The sequence below is a fragment of the Stegostoma tigrinum genome, chromosome 39, assembly GCF_030684315.1.
Source record: "Stegostoma tigrinum isolate sSteTig4 chromosome 39, sSteTig4.hap1, whole genome shotgun sequence".
Lineage (NCBI taxonomy): Eukaryota > Metazoa > Chordata > Chondrichthyes > Orectolobiformes > Stegostomatidae > Stegostoma > Stegostoma tigrinum.
This window is the reverse complement of record NC_081392.1, coordinates 12,228,706-12,256,639: the sequence shown is the minus strand read 5'-3', so window position 1 is coordinate 12,256,639 and position 27,934 is coordinate 12,228,706. Positions and strand designations below refer to the sequence as shown.

The window sequence follows — 27,934 nt, the reverse complement described above, 5'->3', positions numbered from 1 at the left end:
GGAGGCTCTTACTGTGTGGGGTCTGCTCCTGGGGGTCCAGAGTGTCCTGGAAGATGACGGGTTTCAATGCTTGTCGGATAGCTGCTTCCCAAACTTTGGCCTCATCCACCCAGGACACACTGCCCAATCCGCCCAATCCCGAAGGTGGGTGCGAGGCCGGATTCTCCCCAACAAAGTACACCACGTTGCTCGTTCGGATTTCGAAGCAGTAAGGGCTGCCGCTGTGAGGGATGGTCCCGGAATTCTGTGCAGGCTCCACACCCAGGATCTCGGAAAGTGGAATTTCCTGGACGGACAGCAGGGACGGGGATTGAGAGGGGGGAGAAGATGGAAAAAACAGGTTACAGAAGTCTCCATTCTAACCTCCGCTCTCCCAAACCGACCCAGAGAAAGGCTCCCTCCGCTCTCCCAAACCGACCCAGAGGAAGGCTCCCTCCGCTCCCCCAAACCGACCCACAGGGAGGCTCCCTCCGCTCTCCCAAACCGACCCACAGGGAGGCTCCCTCCGCTCTCCCAAACCGACCCAGAGGAAGGCTCCCTCCGCTCTCCCAAACCGACCCACAGGGAGGCTCCCTCTGCTCTCCCAAACCGACCCACAGGGAGGCTCCCTCCGCTCTCCCAAACCGACCCACAGGGAAGCTCCCTCCGCTCTCCCAAACCGACCCACAGGGAGGCTCCCTCCGCTCTCCCAAACCGACCCACAGGGAGGCTCCCTCCGCTCTCCCAAACCGACCCACAGGGAGGCTCCCTCCGCTCTCCCAAACCGACCCACAGGGAGGCTCCCTCCCCTCTCCGAAACCAATGTAAAGTTCCCTCGACTCTCAATCTGATAGTTGGGCTCCCTTCACCCTGTCCCCATTCCAGGAACGTGCACAGCCCAGCATAGACACAGAGTAAAGCTCCCTCTCCTGTTTCCCCACAAATGGCTCAGACCCACCCTGCGTTAACGGGACAGACTTCCTTCCCCCTATTAAGTACTGTCAATCGCTTCTGTATCACTATTTTCAAATTCCTTGGACAAGTAGGGGCTAAGCCAGCTTCTGGAATCATGTGCAGAGTGAACAAACTTGTTGAATGCTGGGTTTCGTCCCAGGGCAAGGGAATGTGGTGCAGTTTTACGATGGATGGTGCATGACCTGGGTGAGGAATTTGCAATGGTGCTGGTCTCTTGTCCCTGGTGCCCATGTCCTTTGGGGTTTGGAACATGTTCTCAAAAGGAGCCTCAGTGTGTTGCTGCAGTTCACAAAGCCAATGGGCAAACAGACTTCTTTCTCTGTAATGGTGGGTGTCATTGACCAGGTTAGCATTAGCTGGCCATCCCCAATATTTCTTGAATAGGTTCATTGCATGTGGACATCGCTGGCTGGATCAGCTTATTGCCTGTCCCTAACTGCCCCTTGAGAAGGCAGGGGATGAGCTGCCTTCCTGAACTGCCGTAATCCACCTACTATCGGTTGACCCACATGCCCTTTCGGAGGGAGTTCCAGGATGTTGGCTCAGCAACACTGAAGGAACAGCAGTACACTTCCAGGTCAGGACGGTGAGGGCCTCAGAGGGGAACTTGCAAGGGCGTGGTGTTCCCATGTATCTGCTGCCCCTTGTCCTTCTGGATGGGACTGGTCATGGGTTTGGAAAAAAGCTGCCTTGGTGAGTTGCTGTAGGGCAACTTGTGGGTAGTACACACTGCTGTGACTGAGTGTCGGTGGTGGACGGAGTGGGATGTTTGTGGATGTGGTGCCAATCAATTGTGTTGCTTTGCCTTGGATGATGTGAGCTTCCTGCGTGGGCTGCCCTCATCCAGGGCATGTCGGGGTGGGGGTGGCGGGGGCAGGTGGGTGGGGTGTTCCATCACACTCCTGGCAAATGTCTTGTGGATGGTAGGACAGGTTTTGGGGAGCTGGGCTGCAGAACATCCAGTTTCAGTCCAATTAGGGGCATGTGGAGCTGAACAGGAACCATTTCACAGCCCCTGCGGATGAAACAAAACCTCCACGTTACACCAGCGACTGGTCACTCATCAAAATGGTCCCCCAGCACAGGAGATCCAGCCAATCAGGCACCAGGAGATCTGTTAACAGGCTCAGTTCTCTTCTCCTCCAAGTTCCTAGCCCATGCCCTCGATCAGATAGCCTGCCCATGGATTGGGGCAGGACTGACTTGCAACAGGAACGCAGCCTGGATGATGTTCAGCCCCTCCAGCCTGTTCTGACAATGAGATCCCGATAGATCTGCATCTCCAATCCATCGCTGGCTAATGCCTTCCCTGACACAGCAATGCTGGGGTAGTTAGTCTCTGAGCTCCTGGCTGCATGCACCACGGCCCTATATCCCTGCGAGGACTCGCAGAATTATTACAGAGAGGCCATTCAGCCCGATTTGTCTATGCTGGCTCTCCAAATGAACTTGGGAGCAATTCTAGGAGCAAGAAGCACTTCTACCCTACGAAGGGAATATATAAGAGTGAGGAGGTTGTTCCCACTGGTGAGTGAAACTAGAGCCAAGGGGCATAGCCTCAAAATAATGGGGAGCAGGTTTAGGACTGAGTTGAGGAGGACCTTCTTCACCCAAAGGATTGTGAATCTGTGGAATTCCCTGCCCAGGGAAGCAGTTGAGGCTTCCTCGCTGAATATTTTTAAGGCAAAGATAGATTTTTGAACAGTAAAGGAATTAAGGGTTACAGTGAGCGGGCGGCTAAGTGGAGCTGATGTTATTGTTGAGGCCTACCTCTGCTCCTATTTCTTATGTTTAGATACTGCCACTTCTCATTCTTCTTTTTCATCCACTGAAAGCCACAATTCAAAGCTACCTCCGTCACACTCTCAGACAGCGCACTCCCGATCCCAAGCCCTTAAGACTCAAACTAAGCTTTTTGCCTCATGTCACCGTTGCTCCATTTCCCATTCTGCTCCTCAATCCCTGAACCAACACAGGAACAGTTTCTCCTTTTCTACGCAGTCCCCAACACCCTCGATATCCCAAGTCCAGACCTCCCCTCTCTGAGGGGAACAGTCCTGGGTTCCCTCCGAGGTATCCACATAATTGACATTTCGGTCAGAGGGGAGGGAACCCACTGGATAGAATCATGTAACCATAGATTCCCTGCAGTGTGGAAACAGGCCCTTCGGCCCAACAAGCCCACACCAACCCTCAGAGAATCCTAACCAGACCTGACCCCCTATAACCCACGTAATCTACACTCTCTGGACAATTTAGCACGGCCAATCCACCCTAACCTGCACATCCCTGGGCACTATGGGTAATTTAGCATGGCCAATCCACCCTAACCTGCATATCTTTGGACTGTGGGGGGAAACTGCAGCACCCAGAGGAAACCCACGCAGACACGGGGAGAATGTGCAAACTCCACACAGCCCGAGGCTGGAACTGAACCCGGGTCCCTGCTGCCGTGAGGCTGCAGTGCTAACCCCTGAGCCACCGTGCCGTTGATGGAGGGAGTGGGAAGATGCAGGGGCGGAAATGGAGGGGCAGGCTAGCCGTGTTCACACAGAGCTGCACATTCTCGTCTTTCCAGTTACAAAACACTCATCCACCACCTATACCTCCTGTAAATCTCGCTCAAACATGCTCCAAGTCTCAATGGTGTCAGGATGTTGCATCTCTACAGGGGCAGTCTGAAACAGACAGAACACGGAACATAGAGCAGTACATGCCCTTTGGCCCACGATTCCGTGTCGCTACTCCCGGGTCCAACTACCCTGCATTCCCTACATTTTACTATCCTCCATGTGCCGATCCAACAGTCGCTTAAAAGTCTCGAAATTATCTGACTCCACTCCCACTGCCGGCAGTGCGCTCCACGCACCCACCACTCTCTGTGTGAAGAGCCTACCTCTGGGATCTCCCCTATGCCTTCCTCCAATCGCCTTAAGATTAAGCTCCCCTCGAGATAGTCATTTCCGCCATTCACACACAAAACCCTTACCTTGTAATACTTGTTCCCAGTGTCATTGTGGAACAAGGTGATACACTTGCAGTCCAGCCTCCAGTAATGCCTCTTCCGCTGCAGGAAAGCAGACAGAAAGCAACTGTGGGTCACTGAGCAACAGCTACTCGGACAAAACGCAACAAACGGGAGGCCCATCCAACTCAAACTCACGGAGTGAATGCAAAGGAATCCATCGAACGGGGAGAAGTCCAAACTGGGCCGTCAAATGGAATTGCGCTCAAAAAGGGCCAAATGACTCAGAATGGATTGGTTCCAATTGGAAAGAGGTGGATCCATTGGAATTCCATCCAACAGAAAGGGAATAGGTTCACTGGAATGACATCAGTTGAGAAAGGGAGGGGTCCACTGGGAAGTGGGTATATCCACTTGAATTCTGAATAGGTAAGGTTTGGATCTACTGAAGATGGAGGACACACACACACACACACACACACAGACAGACACACACACAGACAGACAGACACAGACAGACAGACAGACAGACACACACACACACAGACAGACACACAACTATCCAGTAGGAAAGGGATAGATCCACTGGAATTCCATCAAATAGGAAAGGGATGGATCCACTGGAATTTCATCCCTGGGATGGAAGAGCCACCAAAATTGTATCCAATGGAAAAGGAATGGATCAACTGGAATGCCATGCAAGGGTTGGGGGATTCCACTGGAATTACATACAATGGGATGTAGGTGGATCCACTGGAATTCTGTCTAATAGGAAGGGTGTGGATCCACTTCCTACAGTAAGGGAAATCCACTGGAATTGTAAATCAAAGGGAAAAGTATTGATCTACTGGAGTGCCACCCCAGAGATGGAGGATCCATCAAAATGCTACCCAATGGAAAAGGAATGGGTCCACTGAATGCCACCCAAGAGAAAAGGGGATCCACTAGAATACTTTGCAATGGCAAGGGGGATCCTATCTAAGGGTAGGTGGATCCACTGGAATTCTGTCCAATCCGAAAAGGTCAAGTCCAGTGGAATTTTATCCAGCGGATCCATTGGAATTCTACCCAATGGGGAGGGAGTGAATCCATTGGAATAGTCTCCAACCAGAGTCAAGGGGTGGGTCTGTTGTAGCTGCATCAGCTGACACTGAACCAGGAGGGACAGAATGGCCAGTGCCATGGAAGACCGGTAGCTGGGGCGGGGGGGGGAAGAGAAGCCCAGAAAGATGCACACCACACCGCCCCCCCCCCCACGCCCCAGTGGTCGCCCACGTGCCACGGAAGGGATGGGAAATGTCAGTGACCAGGAGGGGACCAGGTTTTAGCGCAAGGGAGCAAAGTGTAACCGTCTATAGAAACCAGGAAAGGTGCGGAAAGGAGGGAAGCCGCTGGAGAAAATGGCCGACCACTCAGTTTCTTTTACCAGAGCATCCCTGTTGCTGTAGTGAACCACCCAGCCCTCCTTCAGGGTGGTGCTGGATTTCCGTTTGGTCTGCTTGACGGACTGTACCACACGCATCAGGGGGATGTTGCTGGCCATGGCATCACTGGAAGAGAAGACACAGAGGTGTGAGATTCCTGATTCCTGATTCCTTCCATCTCCCCAACAGAATAAACGAAGGATAATTTTAAAGCAACCAATTCTGTTGAGAATGAGAAAACAAAAGTTGGCGGTGGTGGTGGGGAGGCGGGGGAACGTCTATTCAGAGTAGCCCTATCACTGTAGCGAGGAACACCCTCCCATGCGCCTGCCTCACTAGGCCATTTGAGATGACAATGAGCAGTCGGTCCGTAGGGCTGCCAGAAACCAGCTGGGAGTCTGCAACAACCCAACAGCTCCCAGGGCCTTAGCTTCAAGGCAAAATTCAGAGGTGACCAGATTAACCAAATCGTTTTTTGCAGAGAAACTCCCACTTACAAGGCCAAGGCTTCACTCCTTCCTCTGCCCCCTCTTGCTTCTGAATTCAACAGGATCTGGGGGCAAGTCCCACTTCAGGTTGTGAGCACCAAAGATCGATACTGGCACTGAAGGGGTGCCACACTGTCAGGAGGTGCCAGCTTTCGACAGAGACATCACATTGAAGCCCCGTTTGGGTGGATCTTAAGGATTCCTTCGCACTATTTTGAAGGGAGAGATGATGACATTTTGGCATCACTAGTCATTCGATGAAAGTTGTGAGATATGTAGACAGGGTGGTGATGAAAGTGTTTAGCACGCTTGCCTTCATTGGTCAGCGTGTTCAGTACTAGAGTTGAGAGGTTGAGTTTGTACAAGATGTTACTAAAGTTACCTTTAGAGTACTGTGTAAGTTCTGGTTGCCTTGCTACAGGCAAGCTATTATTAAATCAGAGAGGGTTCAAAAAAAATTTACCAGGATGTTGCTGGGTCCAGAGGGTTTGAGTTATAAGGGGAGGCTGGATGGACTGGGATTTCTTTCAGAGGAGCATGGGAATCGACAGGTGACTATATAGAGGATTATAAAATCATGACGGACATAGACAATGTTGCAAAGTTGGGTAGAGTACTTGTGGATTGGCAGGCAGGAAGTTAGAATTGGGTGCTTGTAATATTGTGGGGTTGGCGGGGGTGGGGAGGAGCATTGCATGGTCCCTTTAAAAGATGACGGTTTTTTTGTGCTTAGAGATTTAAAATGGATACCTGCGAAGAGAAGCTCAAGAGTTTGTAAGGAACTTTTGAAGTTGAAAATTGAAATTTTTGTATTGAATTGAAAACAAACTGAAACATTTGTATTGAAAGGTCGTACAGTTAGCAGGCCAAGCAACCAATGTTACCAAGACAACAGGCTTGTGAGTTTAACCAATTGATTTGAACCAGGCACTTTAGATACCAACAACTAATTAAATTTAAATCTGATGGGGTTGACACCATAGAACCCCTCCTATTGTAAGAAATATTGATACAGCATCAAGGGGATAAACGAAGGGGACAGTTCAACAAAGCACAAGAGGTAGCTGCTATCAGCCAGAGCCAACAGCCCTCAGCTCGTGAGAGAGAATCGCTGGGTCTCACAGCTTCCTCTACGTCTTAGAGAAAGCACTATCTAAATAACAACTGCACCAAGAGCACAACTAATTAATATTCCTGACAAAAGAATCAACAGAGAAGGCTCAGAAAATTCCTGAACGCATGTAACCTATCTGTAATTTTGAGAGACTAAATTCTGTTCTAAAGTGAGACTTGTATTTATTAGAATAGCATGCCATTAGAATCTTGCTTTATTCGGGAATAGTTACTAGTTGGAAAGGATCTATTCGGTTGTTAATAGATTTTTTCGACTGGTAAGAGTTAGATAAATAAACTGTTTTACTTGTTGATTTTAAACTATCAGAGATTTATTTTATTTAACCATTAGAAGTTGCTGAAAAACAGGTTACACCACCTTTCACATGACTTTTACATATTATGGGCTGAGGTGCTTTGGTTTTAGTTCTCAGGGATGGGGGAGTGGGGTCAAACTCTGCTTTGCAACAAGTGGGTGGCACGGTGCCCCAGTGGTTAACACTGCTGCCTCACAGCGCCAGGGACCCGGGTTCGATTCCACCCTCGGGCAACTGTCTGCGTGGAGTTCGCACATTCTCCCCGTGTCTATGCGGGTTTGCTCCCACGCTCCAAAGATGTGCAGGTTAGGGTGGATTGGCCGTGCTGAATAGCCCATAGTGTCAGGGATGTGTAGATTAGGGGGATGGGTCTGGGCTGGATGCTCTGGGGGTCAGTGTGGGCTTGTTGGGCTGAAGGGCCTGTATCCACACTGCAGGGATTCTATGAATAAGGTGAATAGCAAAGATCTGGGGGCAGGGGAGAGACAAACTAGAAGGCATTGGTCTAAAAGTCAGAAGAGGAAAGGTACCTAAGGGGCACTGTTTTCACACAAAGTGGGTACAATTACAACATTTAAAAGACTTTTGGACAGATACGTGAATAGGAAAGGTTTAGAGGGATATGGGCCAAATGCAGGAAGTGGGACTAATTTAGTTTGGGAAACTTAGTCAGTGTGGACTGGTTGGACTGAAGAGTCTGTTTCTGGCTGTGAGACTCCAGTCCAAGTAATCCAGACACCCAGGTCCTACTCCAAGGACCAGAGATCGAATCCCGTCAGAGCAGATGGTGGAATCTGAATTGAGTTTAGGAAAAAAAACCTGGACCTGAACATTTGAAAATGAATATAAAACCATTGTTGGGTCTTGTAAAAACTCATCTGGTTCATTAAATGTCCTATGAAGGAAGGAAGCTGCCATCCTTACCTGGTCTGGCCTACACGTGACTCCAGGCCCACAGCAATGTGGTCGACTCTTAACTGCCCTCTGAAACGGCCTAGTGAGCCATAACGATTAGCAAGAAACAATGGCCCAGTCAATGACACATGGCGCGGGTTAATTAAATAAAAATTATTTCAAGGAGAGGGTTATTTCTCACGTCTTGACCAATATTTACCCCCGAACCAAATCACACACCCAAAAAAAGACGACTGAGTCAGTGATCAGCCACACATTTCCATGTGGGATCTTGCTGTGCACTTCCCACTTTACAGCAGAGGCTAAACTTCAAAACTGGCATTTTGGGACACCAGTGGTCCTTAAAGGTGCCATGGCGAGGCAATCCTCTTCAGCTTGGCCAAATTACCTCATCATTCTGCTGGGGCTGTCGTCATCTCCAGGGAAACCGTTCTCCGAGCGGTGGCTGGGGGTGGTGGGTGATTCGTCGAAATCTTCCATGGTCAGGGTTTTGTCTCCATCGCCATCGTCGGTCACATCCTCCATGTTTGCATCTGTATCGATACCTGGGCTCAGCAAATCTGAAAGAGATTGGACATTCAAATTTCCAGCCATCTCCAGACCAGGACCTCGCACACCAGAAAAATCCTCAAAAGTCTTTATAAAAAAATATATAATTAGCCACTTCAGTCTGGGACCCGAAACACCAAAGTAATCTGACCCAAAAATAAAACCCCTGAAAGAACTGCGAATGCTGGAAATCAGAAACAAAAAACAAGAAATCGCTGGAGAAACTCAGCAGACAGAATTAATGTTTCAGGTCTCGTGACCTTTCATCAGAACCCCTCAGAAATTATTTTGGATTGATTCCTTTAAGATCTGACAGAGCAAGATACAGTTATTTCCACTTGCACCTGAGCTAAGCTCCATCAACCTAAATTACACATCTCTAGTAATTTCATTCAGGAGGAATTTTAGCCCTTTATTCGCTAATGGGATGCAGGCAACTGCCCTGGAACTGAGTGGTCAGCTCAGTCCCTTTCAGAGGGCAGTTAAAATGTCAGCTGCAGTGGACCCTGGGTGTCACATGTAGGACAGATGGGGTAAGGATGGCAGATTTTCTTTTCCAGAGGGGGCATCAATGAATTAGACTTCAAGAAATCACGGTGGCTCAGTGGTTAGCACTGCTGCCTCACAGTGTCAGGGACCCAGGTTCGATCCCACTGTCTGTGTGGAGTTTGCACATTCTCCCCATGTCTGCATGGGCTCCCTCTGGGTGCTCCAGTTTCCTCCCACAGTCCAAAGATGTGCAGGTTAGGGTGGACTGGCCACAGGAAATTTTCCCATATTGTGCAGGGAGGTGTGGGTTATAGGGGAATGGGGTCTGGGTGGGATGCTCCAATGGTTGGTGTGGGCTCACTGGGCCAAAGGGCCTGTTTCCACACTGAAGGAATTCCATGACTTAAATGGGGATAGCATTTTATTCCAGGTTTTTACCGAATTCAAATTTCGCCATCTGTCCTGGTGGGATTTGAACCCAGGTCCCTGAAACATCGCTCTGATTCTTAGCCCACTGTCCCAGCATGTCCCCTCACACAGAGCATAACACTCACCACACACTGATTTCAGCTACAGTGGAAATCCTGTGGAAACTCTAGCCTTTTCAGACTTTGCTTACATCAACTTAAGAAGAATTAACCACAACACAATGAGGTCAATTCCCGGAATGGCGGGATGATGTTGAAAGATTGGAGTGACTGGACTTGTATACACTTGAGTTTAGAAGGATGAGAGAGGATCTGATTGAGACGTTTAAGATTATTAAGGGATTGGACAATCTGGAGGCAGGAAGCATGTTTCCGCTGATGGGTGAGTCCAGAACCAGAGGACACAGTTTAAAAATAAGGGGTAGGCCATTTAGAACAGAGTTGAGGAGAAACTTCTTCACCCAGAGAGTGGTGGATATATGGAATGCTCTGCCCCAGAAGGCAGTGGAGGTCAAGTCTCTGGATAGTTTCAAGAAAGAGATAAATAGAGCTCTTAAAGATAGTGGAATCAAGGGTTATGGGGATGAGGCAGGAACAGGATACTGATTGTGGATGATCAGCCATGATCATAGTGAATGGTGGTGCTGGCTTGAAGGGCCGAATGGCCTACTCCTGCACCTATTGTCTATTGTCTAACAAGTGGATCTGTTTATCCCAAAGAGGAAGATGCTATGGAAGACATGGCTCCCACAAGTCCAATAAGTTAGAAAAAAGCAATGAAGAAATGATCAGGGGAGCTTGCCAGGTAATATGAGAGATGAAAAATGATCACACAGTCAAAATCCAATGAGGCACTATCAGGAGTCAACCCATTCAATTCACTCACATCTTTTAAAAGGATGTCTGCTGTTCTTATGCACTCAGGGCCTACATGTGACTCCAGGACCACAGCGATGTGGTTGACTCTCAGCTGCCCTCTGGGGCAATTAGGAGCGGGCAATAAATGCTCCCTGGCCAGTGAAGCCTTCATCCCGCAAATAAATAAAGAAGAAGAAAACACAAGGGCAGCAGATATCTGGAGCAACACCCACATGCAAGTTCCCCTCTGAGCCACCCACCCTCCCGACTTGGAAATATATTGCCATTCCTTCGCTGTTGCTGGGTCAAAAGCCTGGCATTCCCTCCCAAAAAGGCACTATGGGTCAACCTGGAGCACATAGACTGGAGCAGCTCACTATCACCTTCTCAAAAGGACAATTAGGGGTGTGTAATAAATGCTGGCCCAGCCAACAAGTCCTGTGAAAACAACCTGAAGTCCAGGATGTGCAGGTTAGGGTGGATTGGCCGTGCTAAATTACCCATAGTGCCCAGGGATGTGCAGGTTAGGTGTGTTAGCCATAGGAAATGCAGGGTTACAAGGATAGGATAGGGTAGGGTAGGGGGTGGGGCTAGATGGGATGCTGTTTGGAGGGTCAGTGTGAACTCAATGGGTCTAACAGCCTGCTTCCACACTGTAGGGGACTCGAAGACCTGGAGCTCTATGCACACAGTCTTACAGCAGAACTTCAGGAAGATTAACACCCTCATTTTCTCAGTGGGAGGGACAATATCCTTCAAATGGAGTCAAACAGGAAGTGTAGAGCACTGTCATTTCTCACCTCCGTTGATGACTGATTCACCCAAGCAGTCATTGGGCACTTTCTCGGAGCATCGCCTATGACAGTTGAACTTGCAGTCTGCGCGATTCCAAGACCGAAGGGGGAGAAACAGAACAGATGACACGGAACATCAGTCTGAAGAAGATGCAGCACAGTAAATATTTATTCATTCACAGGATGAGGGTGTCACTGGTTAAGGCAGCATTTATTGCCCCTCCCTAATTGCCCAGAGGGCGGTTACAAGTCAATGACATTGCTGTGGGTCTGGAGTCACATGTAGGCCAGACCAGGTAAGGATGGCAGTTTCCTTCCCTAAAGGGCATTAGTGAACCAGGTGGGTTTTTCCAACAATCAGCAATGGATTCACAGTCATTAGATTCTTAATTCCAGATTTTTATTGGGTTCAAATTCTACCATCTGCCGTGAGGAGATTCAAACTCGATCCCCCAGAGCATTATCCGGGTCTCTGGATTAACAGTACAGTGATAATACCACTAGACCATCGCCTCCCCCTTATCCTCAGTATGTGCCAGTTTGTGGCTCATGCGTTCACCAATCAGCGCCAGAAAGTAGCCACAAAATGCAACATCTGCAGGGGAAACTCACACATCTGCGATTTTTGACCTAAAAAGCTCCGCACTTGTGAATTTCATCACTGGTGCAGGTTCTTAGAAACAGAGCCCTTACACATTCAGAGGAATGACTTTATTTCATTTTATTAAATGGGGAGGCTATGGCCTGGTGACAGATTGGTACAGCATTGAAACAGACCCTTCGGTCCAACCAGTCCATGTCGACCGTGATCCCAAACTGTCACTGGACTGTCAATCCAGAGACACAGGCAATGATCTGGGGATCACGGGTTCGAATCCTGCTACGGCTGATGGTGAGTTTGAATTCAGTAAAATAATTTTAAAAATTTGGAATTAGGAGTCTAATGACCACGAACCCATTATTGATTGTTGTAAAGACCCAACTGGTTCACTAATGACCGTTAGGGAAGGAAACTGCCACCCTTACCTGGTCTGAGCCTACATGTGACTTCAGGCCCACAGCAATAGGGTTGACTTTTAACTGCCCTCAGGGCAATTAGGGATGGGCTATAAATGCTGCCCTGGCCAGCGACACCCTCATCCTATGAATGAATTAAAATAAAAACCTCGAACTCTTCACCAAAGCTCTACACCTTTTATAGATAGTCGACGCTGTAGAATGTAGCCAAGCGTTTGCTTGGTTTTTTTGCCAGTCACCCAGCATTTCTCGATCTCCGCCTCCAATCACCTATCGTCCCTGTCCCAAACCGTTGCTCGGGGCTTTTATTTCTGCAATGCCAGACTTTTTAAAAACTTCTCTAGGATTTTGTAACTGTACCTCGGCAACCTTGCATCTAAGGTGTCACTGCAGGTGGCAACATTCGCTGCATTCATTCGAGTACAAGTGACAATAAAAGCGAATTCAATTCAATTTTAATTCACGAGGTCTCTCCTCCTGCCACCTCTCTGGGGTATCTCTTGCCCTCCTGGAGTCTTTCCTCACGTGCGCAGTGGAAAAAGATGGAATTGCAAATGCACAGACCGACCGAGACTCCCAGCTGCCAACTGCACACTGACCTTTGCACTGTAGCCCCTGGCGAAACAGACCTCTCAGCAACTTTTTGCAGAACTGGCAGACTGTGGGCCGCTTGTAGGAGTGCACCGCGAACGTGTGCGGCACCTTGACCTTTGACAGGAAGATTTTGTCCAGCTCGATCGGCCGTCCAGTGTAAATGCCCAGGTTCAAACGCTTTTCCTTCAGAGACAATGTCTCCACCAAGTGCTTCTGCGTTGAGGAGAACCAGAGAAAGGGGAGAGGCGGAAAGGTTGGGAAGAGAAATAAAACTTTTTTTTAAAAGAAGTCAGACGTTAAAGATCTAGCGTTAAGTCTTTCAAAGTTTAGTCAAGGAAGTTTTCTCCCAAAGCCCTGGTGAACGTTCAGCTCTAGAGCAAAAAATACCAACTAGTCATTTGAAATATCTTGGTTTGTGCTGACACGGGCCATCAACACTTCAAAATACACCAACTGTTGTAACACACTGTGTATTAAGGTACTTAACAAAGACTCTAGTCGAATAACTTTCCAATACCCTCCATATGCAGTACTTGTGGGAGTGTCCAACTTAGAGAGGAAACCAACTCTTTAGGCATTCTTCTTATGGGATCCTGCTGGGTATAAAGTGGCTGTGTTTTCTAATTAAAGGGGTGGCACGGTGGGCCAGTGGTTAGTATTGCTGTCTCGCAGTGCCAGGGATTCCACCCTCGGGCAACTGTCTGTGTGGGGTTTAGTTTGCACATTCTCCCCGTGTCAGCGTGGGTTTCCTCCGGGTGCTCCGGTTTCCTCCCACAGTCCCAGGTTAGGATGGATTGGCCGTGCTAAATTGCCCTGTAGTGTCCAGGGATGTGCAACCTTGGTGGGTTAGCCTTGCGAAATGCAGGGTTACGGCAATAGGGTGTGGATCTGGGTGTGGGTGGGACACTCTTCAGAGGCTCAGTACAGATTCGATGGGCCTCTTTTTCACCGTAGGGATTCTATGAACTGTCCAAGAAGGTTAAACACAGCTAAGGGGAATCATTTGCAAACCTGTGCTGAGGTCTGCATTTGGGGATAATTTCATGTCCTTCCCATAGTCTTTCCTTGGAGGGTTGTTAACTTTTGGGATTCTCCAACCCTGGAGAGCAGCGGAGGTTGGGACAGTGCACATATTTATGGCTGAGTTAGACATTTATCCGACAAGGCACTAGGTTAGGAGGGATAAGGTAGGAAAGTGGAAACACAAACAAATCAGCCAGGATCTTACTGAGTGACAGAGCACTATGGGCTGAATGGCCTACTTCAATTTCTTTAGCCAATTGCATGTAATCGGTTACACCCACATGCCAATCAATAATTATTCATCACACGCCTTTCCAACCAGAGACCACAATCCTGAATGGTTGCTTGGTTAAAACAGGGGTTAAACATTGCTTTTAGAAAAAAAATGGACTCTCAAACTCAAAGCTTTTTTGTCCGACACTTACCTGGGCTGGGACACAAGAGACCCAGCTGGAAAGGGAACACCAATTTATACAGCATGAGAAGCCGGTGCTGATTGATTGGAAGGAGCAGGTGGGTAGAGCTGAGTCCACAAAAAGATCAGCCATGATCTTATTGAGCAGGTTCGAGGGGTCAGATGGCCTACTCCTGCTCCTATTTCTTATGGAATGTGCTGGGTGAAGTTGGCGGGTAATGTTGACGAACGATCAATCTTAGTTAAGTGAGGAGTGTGAATAAAGTTTTCGCAAAGATTTGTAGCTCAGATTGTTGACTCGCTCGCCGAGCTGGCTTGTTCTCATTTAGACGTTTTGTTGCTGGCTAACATCACTGGAGTCTCCAGTGTAGCGATGTTATTCTACTCCGCTTGGAACTTATACTGTCCGGCCTGTTATGATGAGTATTGTCATTTCTGGTTTTGATCTGTAAGGGTTTGTTTATGGGGTCCAATTCTATGTTTGTTGATTGCATTATGGGTGGAGAACTATGCCTCTAGGAATTCCTGTGCGTGTCTATGTTTGGCTTGGGTTACTATGGTTACCTTGTCCCAGTTAAACTGATGGCCTTCACTGTCCGAGTGTACAGATATTAGGGAGAGTTTATCGTGTTGTTTTGCTGTGAGCTGATGTTCGTGTATTCTGATGGCCAGTTTCCTTTGTCTGTCCGATGTAATGTTTGTGGCAGTCATTGCCTGGTATGTTGGGAACCACGTGGGTTCTGCATGGTGTGGGAGTGGGGTCTTTAATCCTAGTTAGTGTTTGTTGTAGAGTGGCTGTCGCCTTGTGGACCCACCGCGGTTCCTCGTGGTCTTAGGAGTCCGGTTGTCAGTGCTGATATGTTGCTGACGTAGGGCAGTGTGGCCAGTGTGTTAGGGCTTACTGTGTCCTCCTGTTGTTGTCTGCTTAATGGGCATCACTTCATTTGCAGGTGCCTACTAAACAAACTTTCCCTAATAACAGTACACTCGGACAGTGAAGGCCATCAGTTTAACTGGGACAAGGTAACCATAGTAACCCAAGCCAAATATAGACACGCACAGGAATTCCTAGAGGCACGGTTCTCCGCCCATAATGCAATCAACAAACATATAGAATTGGACCCCATATACAAACCCTTACAGATCAAAACCAGAAATGACAATACTCACCATAACAGGCCGGACAGTATAAATTCCAAGTGGAGTAGAATAACATCACTTCACTGATGATGTTATCCAGCACGGTGACGAAACGTCTGAATGAGAACAAACCAGCTCGGCGAGCTAGTCAGAGCAAAACTTTGATTTTATGTGCTTTTCAAACAAGCTTTCAACACACTCTTTCTGTCAGTCCATCTCTCTAACTATCCCCAAAGCGTCTCTTTTTCTCCACAGACCACTCTGTCTCTCTCGCTCCTCTTTTGAGAAGTTCTCAGTCTTGTCTTCCTTTGAGCAGAAGGTTTGATAAATGGCCTTACAACGGTCAACCTTGCTTCCTTCTCTTTAAGCAGGTACGGTGGCCTCAGGTCATTAGAGAGAGACACACACACACAGCTGACAGTGGTTTAATCCAAGGGTCACCATGCCTCAGGCAATTTAGACGCTGAGAAGGAGAGAGCACTTCATAACAAGCTCACCTGGTGCGGGAAATCGAACCCAAGCTATTGGCAGCACTCTGCGCTGCAAGCCAGCCATCCAGCCAACTGAGCCAACCTTACTCCAAGCTACCAAAGAGGAGATTTACAAACACAGTCACACTTGCTCAATGAACAGTGAAAAGCAGCCAAGGGGTGACTCTGGATCAACTGGACCAGGGGGCCAAACAGTGGTGGATGGAGTTTAATTCAGCTCAATGAGAGGGGTCACATTTTGGTAAGGCAAGCCAGGGCAGGGCTAACAAAGTTAACGGCAGGACCCTGGGTGGTCTTGCTGAACAGAGAAATGCACAGTTGCTTGAAAGTGGCATCACTGGTAGATAGGTAGTGAAGCCAGTGTTTGGCATGCTTGTCTTCATCAGAGTACTGAGTACGAGAGTTGGGACATCCACGTTACAGCTGTATAGGATATTGTTAAGGCCACATTTGGTGCACTGTGCTTAATTCTGCTGTGAGAAGCCATGACGTAGAGATGTGGGTGTTGGACTGTGCTGGACAAGGTCAAAAATCACACGACATCTGGTTCTAGCCCAACAGGTTTATTTGAAATCATGAGCTTTTGGAGTCTCGCTCCACTGGCACCTGAAAGAGGAGTGAGGCTCCCAATGCTAGAACCTGGTGCTGTGTGATTTTTGACCTTGCTACAGGGAGGACATTATTCAATTGGAAAGGAGGCAGAAATGTTTTACAAGGGTGTTATAGAAGGTGAGTTGTAAGGAGAAGCTGGATTGGCTGGGACCTTCTCCCTGGGAGTGGAGGACGATGAGTGGTGACCCTTATTATGGTTTATAAAATCGTGAGGGGCACTGAGAAGGTGAAGATAGCTTTGTGTGTGGGAAATCACATCTCACTAATTTGCTTAAGTTTTTTTGAAGAGGTGACAAAGAAGATTGATGAAGGCAGAGAGGTGGACATTGTCTCCACGGACTTCAGCAAGGCATTCGACAAGGCACATGGAAGGCTGGATAACAAGGTCAGATCACATGGAATCCAGGGAGAGCTTGGATACAAAGTTGGCTTGAAGGTACGAAACAGGATGGTGGTGGAGGGGTTTTTTGTTTGGACTGGAGGCTTGTGGCCAGCAGCGCAACTCAAGGGTCAGTGCTGGGTCCACTAATTTTTATCATTTACATCAATGATTTGGATTTGAACATAGGAGGACGGCTACGAAGTTTGCAGATGACACCAAACTTGGTTGTGTAGTGGACAGTGAAGAAGGTTATCCCCGAACACAAAGGGACCTTGATCACCAATGGACCAAGGAGTCACAAATAGAGTTTAATTTAGATACAGGTGAGGTGCTATGGTTTGGAAAGGAATCAAGGCAGAATGTGTACACTTAATGGTTAAGTGTTGCTGAACAAAGAGACCTTGGGGTGCTGATTTATAATTCCTCAAAAGTGGAGTCACAGGTAGACAGGGCAGTGAAGAAGGTGTTTGCTACGCTTGCCTTTATTGGTCAGTGCATTGAGTGTAGGAGTTGGGAGGTCACATTGTGCCCGTACAGGACATTGGTTAGGGCCACTAGTGGAATACTGTGTGCAGTTCTGGTCTCCCTGCTGTAGAAAAGATGAAAGAGTTCAGAAAAGATTTACAAGGATGTTGCCAGGGTTGGAGGGCTTGAGCTATCGGGGAGAGGTTGAATAGGCTGGGGCTATTCTCCCTGGAGAGTCAGAGGCTGAGGGGTGACCTTATGTAGATGTTTACAAAAGCATGGATAGGATGAATAGGCAAGGTCTTTTTCCTAAGATAGGGGAGTCCAAACTAGAGGTTTAGGTTGAGAGGGGAAAGATATAAAAAAGAGATCAATTTTTCACGCAGAGGGTGGAATGAGCTGCCAGAGGAAGTGGTGGAGGCTGGTACAATTACAACATTTAAAAGGCATCTGGGCTGATAGGAGGGGTTTAGAGGGGTATGGGCCGAAGGGTCTGTTTCCCTGTTGTACGACTCTGTACTAAAATCCACCACAAAGGGTTTCCCAGGATTAATACAAAGCAGATTTGTGCAGAGATTGGAGAACGAGATGTTAAGCAGGAACAGGGTCGATAGAATGGAGTCAATAGCTCAGCAGCTTACCACTTGGTTGTCATTCGGTGAAGCAAGAAGTTCAGAGATTGACAATCGCGAGCTGATCGAGCCTGTCAGCGAGGTGTTGGACAGCCGCCTCTTCCTGGCCCCACTGCAGTTATTCGGGATACTAAATGCACATCTCTTGTGGTAGTTCAATCCGCAACCTGTTTACAAAATAGAACAAAAGACGCAAGATATCACATGCGGGTTTCCCCCAAGTCTACTCCCAATTCTTCCCGGCAAAGGAAAAAAGGCAGAAACAACGTTGTGCACTTCTGTAGCACCTGCAACCCAAGGCACTTCACTGGGTTATTCAGAAAGCATAAGCTGGAAGACTCACATCACGAGATAGTGGGGGAGTTGGCCGAACGTTTAGTCAAGGAGGTAGATTTTAAGAAACATCTTAAAAGGGCACATGTGAGGTATGTAGTGATTGTAACGAAATCAGCAAATTGAGCCTCAGAGTGTGAATTCTCTGATTGGACCAGATTCCCAGCCTCAATTAGGAGCCCTGGCTGACAGGTATAAACAGGATTGTCGGAGGTTCTGCTCACTCTGAGAGCTGGCTTAGCGTCAAGGATTCTCTATGTGTAAATAAAGAGGGACTTGGTGACAGGATGTTGACCTTTTCGGGAGTTATTTCAATGGGCAACAATAGGAAAGCATGCCTCTGAAGAAATTTGCTGGCAACAGTCATCTTTTGAACTGGGGTAAGCATTTCTGGCACCATGCTGTAACTTGGGAGCCTTGACTTGTTCGGTCCTGCTGAAGACTGGGCCCAATACATGGAAAGAAGCATCTTTTTTTCCCCTAGGAAAATGAAACTGGGGCAGATGAAAAACAACAAGTAATTCTCCTGACAGCTTGTGGATCCGCAGCTTTGTCGGTTATTAGGAGCCCAACATTTGCGGAGGCAGTAAAACCTTACAGCAGTTATGGATCTGATTAAGGAATATTATGACCCTCCTAAGTCCTCTCTACTTCTGAAATGCCATCCATTTTACTTGGCAATTCAAGAACCAGGGGAATCTGTACTGGGATATTGAAAGAAGTCAAGACAACTGGGCAGGGGCCTGTGACTTTGGTTTAACACTTAATAAGACGCTAACAAATCGTGAATCCCATCATGAGGATTAATAACGTAGCCAAATTACTGGCTGAAGCTGGACGCGAGCCATGCGTACTTACAACTGCAGTTAGGTGAGGATTCCCAGAGGCATGCTACAATTAAGACCCATAAGGGTTTACGCCAATACACAAGACTGCCACTTGGAGTATCGTCAGCATGTGAAATTTTCCAGCAGACGACGGAGAACATGTTACAAAGTCTGATCCTGCCTGCTATTTATCTAGATGACATGCTAATAGAAGGGAAGACCAATAATGAGCACTTACAGAACTTGAACATAGTCTTTAGACATTTCTCCCAGGTGGGCATCTGCCTGAGAAAGATAAAATGAGTGTTCCAGGCACTCTAAAACACCTGTCTGGTCCACAAAGAGTTGACAAGACCGGGTTACACCCATTAGAAGAGAAAGTGAGGGAGATCGAAGGTGCCCTGGCTCCCACATCTGTACAGAAGCTTAGATCTTTCCTCGGACTGGTGAATTATTTCAGGAAATTCATATGTAACTTGACCTCCATCCTGGCACCTTGGCATCAACTCTGAAATAAAAGGGTCAGCCTTTGAAATGGTTGCGTAGCCATTGTTTTCAGGGAAGAGAAGGAACAGCTATCATCCTTTAAGGTGATGGCACACTACGGTCCCAGGCGAGATCGGGGACTGACACGCGATGCCCTCCTGTATGCCATCGGGGTAGTATTAGCTCATAGCTGGCACAATGGAGAGGCATGGTCACTAGCTAATGCACCCAGTACTTTGGCTCATGCAGAGTGCAGATACGCCCAGATAGAGAAGGAAGGTTTGGCTGTCATATTTGGAATCAGGACGTTCCACCAATACCTTTATGGATGTAAATTTGTAACAGTAATGGGCCACAAACCCCTGCTAGGTCTACTTAAAGGACAAGGCAGCGTTGTCCGTAGTTTCAGGCCAAATTCAACTGTGGGCTCTCATTTTAAGTGCGTATAATTACAAGTTGGGACACTGTCCCGGAGACCAAGTAGCAAATGTAGACGCACCGAGCCACCTCCCGCTGGCAGATACACCATCGGTGGTACCACCAGTGGGAGGGTCCGTAATGGTTTTAAATTTTCTGGGCACACTTCCAGGTACAGTGGAATATCAGATTTGGGATGCAGGAAGATCTGGTCCTGACAAAGCCGAAACAACTGGCAGAAAGCAAAGGGCCATCACAACCTGCAAGCCCAAGGAAATTGATGGAAGGAGTGGGATTGATGGGATGCCTCCATAGAGAGCAAGTACAAACTCAACAGGCCAAACTGCTTCCTTTGGCACCAGAAGGATTTCCATGAGCTTCATCAAAATAGTACCATGGAATATTTTACCCAAGAGCGCCCTTAATTAATCTCTCATCCATAAGAGCGCGTCTCTCAACATGGCATGACTCCATCAGCCTAGATATTGCTCACAAGCCTCTGGAGTGGAGTGAATGGTTTCTGATCTAGTGGCATGGGAAAGGAGTTTGCAATGTGCAAGTGGAATGAGCCCTGGCCATTTTGTGCTTGTTCGGCATCGGACTACGCAGATCCCAAGCCTCAGGAACGTGGACTGGGATTATGTATGGCACTACTGGGGGATGTAGGCATTAGGTAAATGCCAGTATTATGCAATGTCACACCTAGACCTTACAGAACGGTCATAGAATCACTAGGGCATAGATGGGGCATTTCAGCCGTCATGTTCATAGAGTCCCTACAGCGTGGAAATGGGCCCATCAGCCCAACAAGTCCACACTGACCCTCAGAGCATCCCACCCAGACCCATCCCGCACAACCCACCCAATCTATACATCCCTGGCCATTACGGGCAATTTAGCATGGCCAATCCACCCTAACCTGCACATCTTTGGGCTGTGGGAGGAAACCGGAGCACCCGGAGGAAACCCACACAGACACAGGGAGAATGTGCAAACTCCATCCAGACAATCGCCTGAGGGTGGAATCCCTGACTCTGTGAGGCAGCAGTGCGAACCACTGAGCCACCATGCCAACCCTGTTGTCGCCATTTCACTATCAGAGCTACCCACTTCCCTCTTCTCAGGTAATTACCCAGTATTCTGTCGCCCTGAGACCTTTCTCCAGTCCTTTCCAAGAGTAGAATAAAAAGGGAAGCCAAGAAAAGAACAAAAACCAGAAATTGCTGGAAAAGCTCAGCAGGTCTGGCAGCGTCCATGAATAAAACAAATCTGAGTTAACGTTTCGGGGTCTGGTGACCCTTCTTCAGAACCTTGAGGAAGGGTCACTGGACCCAAAACGTCAACTTTGATTTTTTTTTCTTCCTTCACAGGTGCTGCCAGACCTGCTGAGCTTTTCCAGCAACTTCTGTTTCTGTTCCTGATTTACAGCGAGCGCAGTTCTTTTATCAAGCCTCTTCATCCTAAACGATGACAGTTTGGGATATAAAGCCAGGAGGAGGCTGGGAGAAATCAACCATGGATGGAAAACAAGGTGCATTCCTGCAGAAACAAGTTAGAGGCAGGGTCAGCAAACTGGGGGTGGGAGAAGCGTCTAGGTCCGAAACTTCAGCTTTCCTGCTTGGCCTGCTGTGTTCATCCAGCTCCTCACCTTGTTCTCCAGGAAATCATTCTGCTGTGTGACACTCAGCCACCAGGTGGAGCCCAAGACTGCATTATGAAACAGAGTTGGCCGGTTGAGATTCTTAAGAGGGCTACCATCAAACGGTGGGGGAGAGCGATCTACATTTTGGGGATTCGGAAGGGACAGGGAGAAAGGGAGAATTCAAACTCTGGGTTCAAGAACCGACTGCTAATCAAACCATTAAACGGTGGTGAGGAGAAAGGAGGAAAATGTGGGGAGGGAGTGTTTTAACAGCAAAAAGCAATCAAAAGGATTGTTTTTGATCCTTAAAAATAAAACAAAAGTTGCTGGAAAAGCTCAGCAGGTCTGGGAGCATCTGTGAAGGGAAAAACAGAGTTAACGTTTCGTGTCCGGTGACCCTTCTTCAGAACACTAGACCCGAAACGTTATCGCTGTTTTTTCCCTTCACAGATGCTGCCAAACCTGCTGAGCTTTTCCAGCAACTTCTGTTTTTGTCCCCGATTTGCCGTCCTTTCAGGTTTTATTCATTTTTTTGTTTAAATTTGCTCACGGGATCACTTCTAGTATTTATTGGCCTAGTTAAGAGCGGACTCCCATCGCTGTCGGTCTGAATCACATATAAGCCAAACCAGGCAGATTTTCTTTCTAAGAACAAAGAAATAGTACAGCACGAGAGAGGCCCTTCAGCCCACCAAACCTGTGCAGACACATGGCACGTTTCTAAACATTTTGCCTCTCTGCAGTCCGTATCTCTCTATTCCCTGTCTATTGGTATATCTGTCAAAACGCCACTTAAATGCTGCTATTTGTATCTGCCCCCACCACCTCCTCTGGCAGTTCATTCCAGACACTAATCACCCTCTCTAAAACAAAACCTCTCACATCTCCCTTAAACTTACCACCTTTTACCTTAATCTCATCTCCCCTAGCAATTCAATCCTGGGAAAGAAGATCCCAATTATCCACTCTATACAGGCCTCTCATAAGTTTGTAAATTTCTTTCAGGCCACCCCTCATCCTTTGACATTCAAGTGAAAACAAACCAAATTTGCCCAATCTCTCCTCTGAGCTAATACCATCCAAACCAAGCAACATCCCAGTAAACCGTTTCCGTACCCTCTCCAAAACCTCTACGTCCTTCCGGTAGAGTAGCGACCAGAACTGTATACAATATTCCCCAAAGGACATTAGTGACCTAGCTGTGTTTACACATTAATTGATAACGGTTTTACTGGGTTGTCGTTGGGCTAACTTATCATTAAATTCAGATCTCGTCATTTGCCACAGTGGGATTCAAACGCACATTCCAAGAAGATTAACCTGGGGTTTGGCATTACTAGTCCAGTGATATTACCACTACACCACCTCATTCCCATTAGTGAATGGCCTCAAATGTGTAAAAATCGGGCTGGAGAGAGCAAAGGTAGATGGTTGTCTGAGGTTGACAGATACAAGCAGACAGATACTGGCCTGGTAGTCAACATTCAGATAGGGCACCTAAATAAAATCACAACAAAAAGATGAGGTGTAGGACATCTAGCCCCTTTGAATCTGAAAAGCCATTCAGTAAGCTCATTACGGGTCTGGTCATGTTCTTAACACAATGCTGCCTGCTCCCCATAACTTTTGATCCTCTTGTAGACCGAAACTCTGAATTATCAAAGAATCCCTACAGAGTGGAAGCAGGCCATTCGTCCCATCGAGTCCACGTCAACCATCCCACCCAGACCCACTCCCCTACCCTATCCCTGCAACCCTACATTTCCCACGGTTAACCCAGCTAGCCTGCACATCCCGGGACACTGCAGGGTAATTTAGCATGGCCAATACACCCTAACCTGCACATCTTTAGACTGTGGGAGGCAACCGGAGAAACGCCGCCCATACACAGGGGGAGAATGCACCAACTCCACACAGCCCGAAGGTGGGATCGAATCCAGGTCCCTAGTGCCGGAGGCAGCAGTGCTAACCCCTGAGCCACTCTGTTATCCAATTCATTCATACCACTGAATAATAGTTTGAAATCTACTTTGAAAGCACAAGTGGGGTTTTGCTCACTTTAGAATGTTTTACAACTTAGCAAGGTGAATCGTATTGCCTAAATAGTTTATTAGAAATTTCTAGATTTATGGTTTATTTTAAGTTTGGGGGGGAAACCTGACAAGTTGACTTTGCCTCGAATGGGGACGGCTGTATAGAGAGGTGCTCCTGAGAAAAGAATATAGTAAAACAAGATTTTCTTAGGGTATGGGAATAGTGATAGGTCCTAACCAAAAGTGTTGGGATAAAAGCCTGAAGAGATTACTTGAAGCTGAATAAGTTCAGGTGTATAATAGATCACAGAAACAGCTATCAACATGCCCAGTCTGGGAGTTAAAATCACTGTTACCAAGATTTTAGAAAGAGATTTACTTTTTCTTCTCGTGAGAATACTGCACAGGGAAATTTTTTTTGGTAATTGTAAAGGAATATTTTGGGATTTCTGAGGTCCATGCTTGAAAAATATTTTAGGTAATTAGAATATATCTTCACTTTTTGGAAAATACACCTTCTTTTGATTGTTGAAACAAAATCTGCAATATCACATACATGTGTTCCAGTGATGGGTCAAATCATTCAAACTAAATGAAAGCAGGATTGATTAAGCTGGATTCCGGTCTGGTTTTTGACCTGCCCAGGAATAATTACATTACCTAGGATCACGGCAATAGTTTTCTCATCTTCTCTACTTTTGTTACTTATTGCACTGAACTATTGATCTCACGGTTTATAAAGGCTGCATGAAAACATATTCGCACATAACACAGCACCACACTCAGGACTCAGGCTCCTCCCTCCTTAGCACTCAGTATGCAAATAAATCTAACTTCAAACTACATGCCGTCCTGTTCCCTTTAGTTCCAAAGTTTTCAAATAATGGTAACAACAACAGCACCATGAACATCATTCACCAAAACGTTCAGAATTTCCGACTCTTTCCCTTTCAACTTTTTGAAACTCTGTAGAAAGGAATCTGTATTACAGAAAATTGTACTGCCCCTGTCCTGGAGTGTTTGATGGGGACAGTGTAGCGGAAGCTTTACTCTCTATCTAACCCCATGCTGTCCCTGTCCTGGGAGTGTTTGATGAGGGACAGTGTAGAGTGAGCTTCGCTCTGTATCTAACCCCGTGCTGTCCCTGTCCTGGGAGCGTTTGATGGGGGACAGCGTAGAGGGAGCTATACTCTGTATCTAACCCCATGCTGTCCCTGTCCTGGAGTGTTTGATGGGGACAGTGTAGTGGAAGCTTTACTCTGTATCTAACCCCGTGCTGTCCCTGTCCTGGGAGTGTTTGATGAGGGACGACGTAGAGTGAGCTTCGCTCTGTATATGACACCGTGCTGTCCCTGTCCTGGGAGTGTTTGATGGCGGACAGTGTAGAGGGAGCTTTAGTCTCTAGCTAATCCTATGCCATCCCTCTCCTGGGAGTGTTTGATGAGTACTGTATAGTTACTTTCAGAATAAAAGAGTACAAAGAAAACTTTATCAACAGATGAAAAGAATTGACATCTTTACTCTGTATCTAACCCCATGCTGTCCCTGTCCTGGGATTTTTAGTTGGGGCCAATGTACAGAAAGCTTCACTCTTTACCTAACCCTATGCTGACCCTGTGCTGGGAATTTTGCCTGGGACAGTGTAGAGAAAGCTTTACTTTCAGTTTAAAAAGAAGAGTGAGCTTTACTCTATCTGTAAACCCACACTGCACCCATCCTGCTGTGGCAAACTACTGATAGGGAGTGCCATTTAATGTGGGAGGAGACTATCATCTGGTGGAGGGATGAAGAACTCTGAACCATCCAGGAAACCAGTACAGGTGGCAGCTTCAGCTTGGAAGTCAGGAAATTGTGCTCCGAGAAGAAAACAAGCGTGATCTTACCATCACACTTCAGTCCCTGCCTCACCAACCCAAACAGCATCTCGCCACAATGGTCACAGAACGCTGGTGCGCGGTACGAATGCACATTCAGGGCATGTGGGCGAATCTGGAAGTCTTCAAAAGTCGCTGCACCTTAAAAAGATTTAAAAAAAAGCAAGATCAGTATTAATTTCCCAAGGCAGTAGAAGCAGCCTTGCAGACTATCCCAGGTCACCCAGCTCACAGAACTCTTAAGAGATAGCAAGAACTGCTGATGCTGGAGTCAGAGCTAACACAGTTTGGAGCTGGAGGAACAGAGCAGGCCGGGCAGCATCAGAGGAGCAGGAAATCTGATGTTTCAGTTTCCCGACCCGATACACCAACTTCCCTGCTCCTCTGATGCTGCCTGGCCTGCTGTGATTCCAGCTTCACTCTGTGTTAACGCAGAACTTTTAAACCTGCTTTCACTGTGATGAGGAACACACTTAATTCCCATTCTGAATATCCTCTGCTCCAGCCTCACTGGCTTGAAACCAAATCATGATAAAACAGTCTCCCCGAGACTGTTACAGGAAACAGGAACAGGAATGGACCATTTGGCCCCTCGAGCCTGTACTATCGCACAACGTAATCACGGCTAATTTCTTTGGGTTTCAAATTTCACATTCTACCTCGGTGGCCTTGCACATCCTCGTCCAACACAGGAAATATTTAATGATCCTGACTCCACTGATGTGTTCCAAAGTCATGCAACAATAACAGATTTGCTACAATACATAAGCAAGAGTCATAGAATCTACACTGACCTTCCCAAAGAGCAGCCCACCCCCCACCCCATCCTTGGGGCCCTGCATTTCTCAGCAGGCTAGGTGTACATAGAATCCCTACAGTGTGGAAACAGGCCCTTAGGCCCAACAAGTCCACACTGACCCTTGGAGCATCCCACCCAGACCCATCCCCCTATAACCCACACACCCCTGAACACTACAGGCAATTTAGCTTGGCCGATCCACCCTAACCTGCACATCTTTGGACTGTGGGAGGAAACCAGAGCACCCGGAGGAAACCCACGCAGACACTGGGAGAACGTGCAGACTCCACACAGACAGTTACCTGAGGCTGGAATCGAACCCGGGTCCCTGGTGCTGTGAGGCTGCAGTGTTAACCACTGAGCCACTGTGCCGTCCCTTGAGCTAGTCAAGGGAAATGCAGGGTTGGAGGGAGAGGGATTTATTTTCAATTCCTCTCACAATAAACAACAAAATCCCATTAATATATTTGAATACGTGTTCTTGCTGAGTAACCTTTCGTAATCTGGGCAGCAGACCACTTAAATACCTTTGGACCTCACAACTCTGCAGTCACTCTCCATTTAAGTAACACCCTGCTATTTTATTCTTTCTGCTTATATGAATGACCTCACATTCACTTCAAAATTTTCCCACATTGTACTTCTCCTGCCAGATTTTTGCCCACTAACTGAGCCTCTCTGTATCAATTAGCAATTTCCCTATGACTTCTTCACAAAATCTATTCCTGACTATCTTGGTGTTGTCTGCATATTTGGCTCTGGTGCTCTTCACTGACCTATTCCAAATCATCGATGTAAATTGTAAAAGGCCAAGGTGATAGTACTGAACTCCACTAACAAACACATATTACCCCCTACACCGTGAGCTTTCAGTTTTGAAATAGCCATTGATGTGAGGCCTTTCTCAAACACGTTCTGGAAATGCAGTGTTATTATGGTTACAGTCTCTCCTTTATCTACAGCATATCGTCCTCATTCAAACAAATCCATTAAGTTGCTTAGACCCGATTCCCCTCCAGCAAAACTATGTGGGACTCTTCAAAAATCGCTGAAACGTGTACAGCTCCAAACAAATCTAACACCTTCCTCATGGCAGACTCAAGCTAACTGCTTCGTTGCTTGCAGTTTTCTGTCTCCCTCCCTTCTTAAAGAGATGGTTCACATTTGCCCCTTTCTAGTCTGAAGGGGCTTTCCACCAATCAAGAGAATTTTGGGAAGTTAATACTGACACATTGATTACCTCATGAACCACTACTCCTTGCACCCCCCCTGCCCCAAAAACCCTTAGATGAAGTCCATCTGGACCCAGGGATTTGTCAATCCATCGCCATATCAGTTTGGTTAGTACCACTTCCCTTGAGAGTGTAAACTTTACAAAGTTCCCCTCTCTCTCTTCCATCTCTTAATTTACAACCACTTCTGGCATGCTTCTGTGTTCTCAAGAATGAAGACGGAAGA

The 27,934-nt window shown here is 47.3% G+C and overlaps 1 protein-coding gene across 2 annotated transcripts in view; it reads right to left on the bottom strand.

The window, feature by feature from the left end:
- The window catches only part of prkd2 (protein kinase D2), a 168,851-nt gene that overhangs the window by 32,819 nt on the left and 108,098 nt on the right, over positions 1 to 27,934 (bottom strand). Inside the window, exons 3-10 of one of the 2 annotated variants that reach the window (XM_048522410.2) lie at positions 25,687 to 25,818; positions 18,075 to 18,232; positions 12,911 to 13,118; positions 11,301 to 11,378; positions 8,565 to 8,736; positions 5,346 to 5,469; positions 3,944 to 4,021; positions 13 to 286 (exon numbers count right to left, since the gene is read on the bottom strand). In XM_048522410.2, the coding sequence (XP_048378367.1) occupies positions 13 to 286; positions 3,944 to 4,021; positions 5,346 to 5,469; positions 8,565 to 8,736; positions 11,301 to 11,378; positions 12,911 to 13,118; positions 18,075 to 18,232; positions 25,687 to 25,818 (1,224 nt within the window). The remainder of the gene's footprint in view (positions 1 to 12; positions 287 to 3,943; positions 4,022 to 5,345; positions 5,470 to 8,564; positions 8,737 to 11,300; positions 11,379 to 12,910; positions 13,119 to 18,074; positions 18,233 to 25,686; positions 25,819 to 27,934) is intronic. The other variant, XM_048522411.2, reaches the window with a different exon arrangement.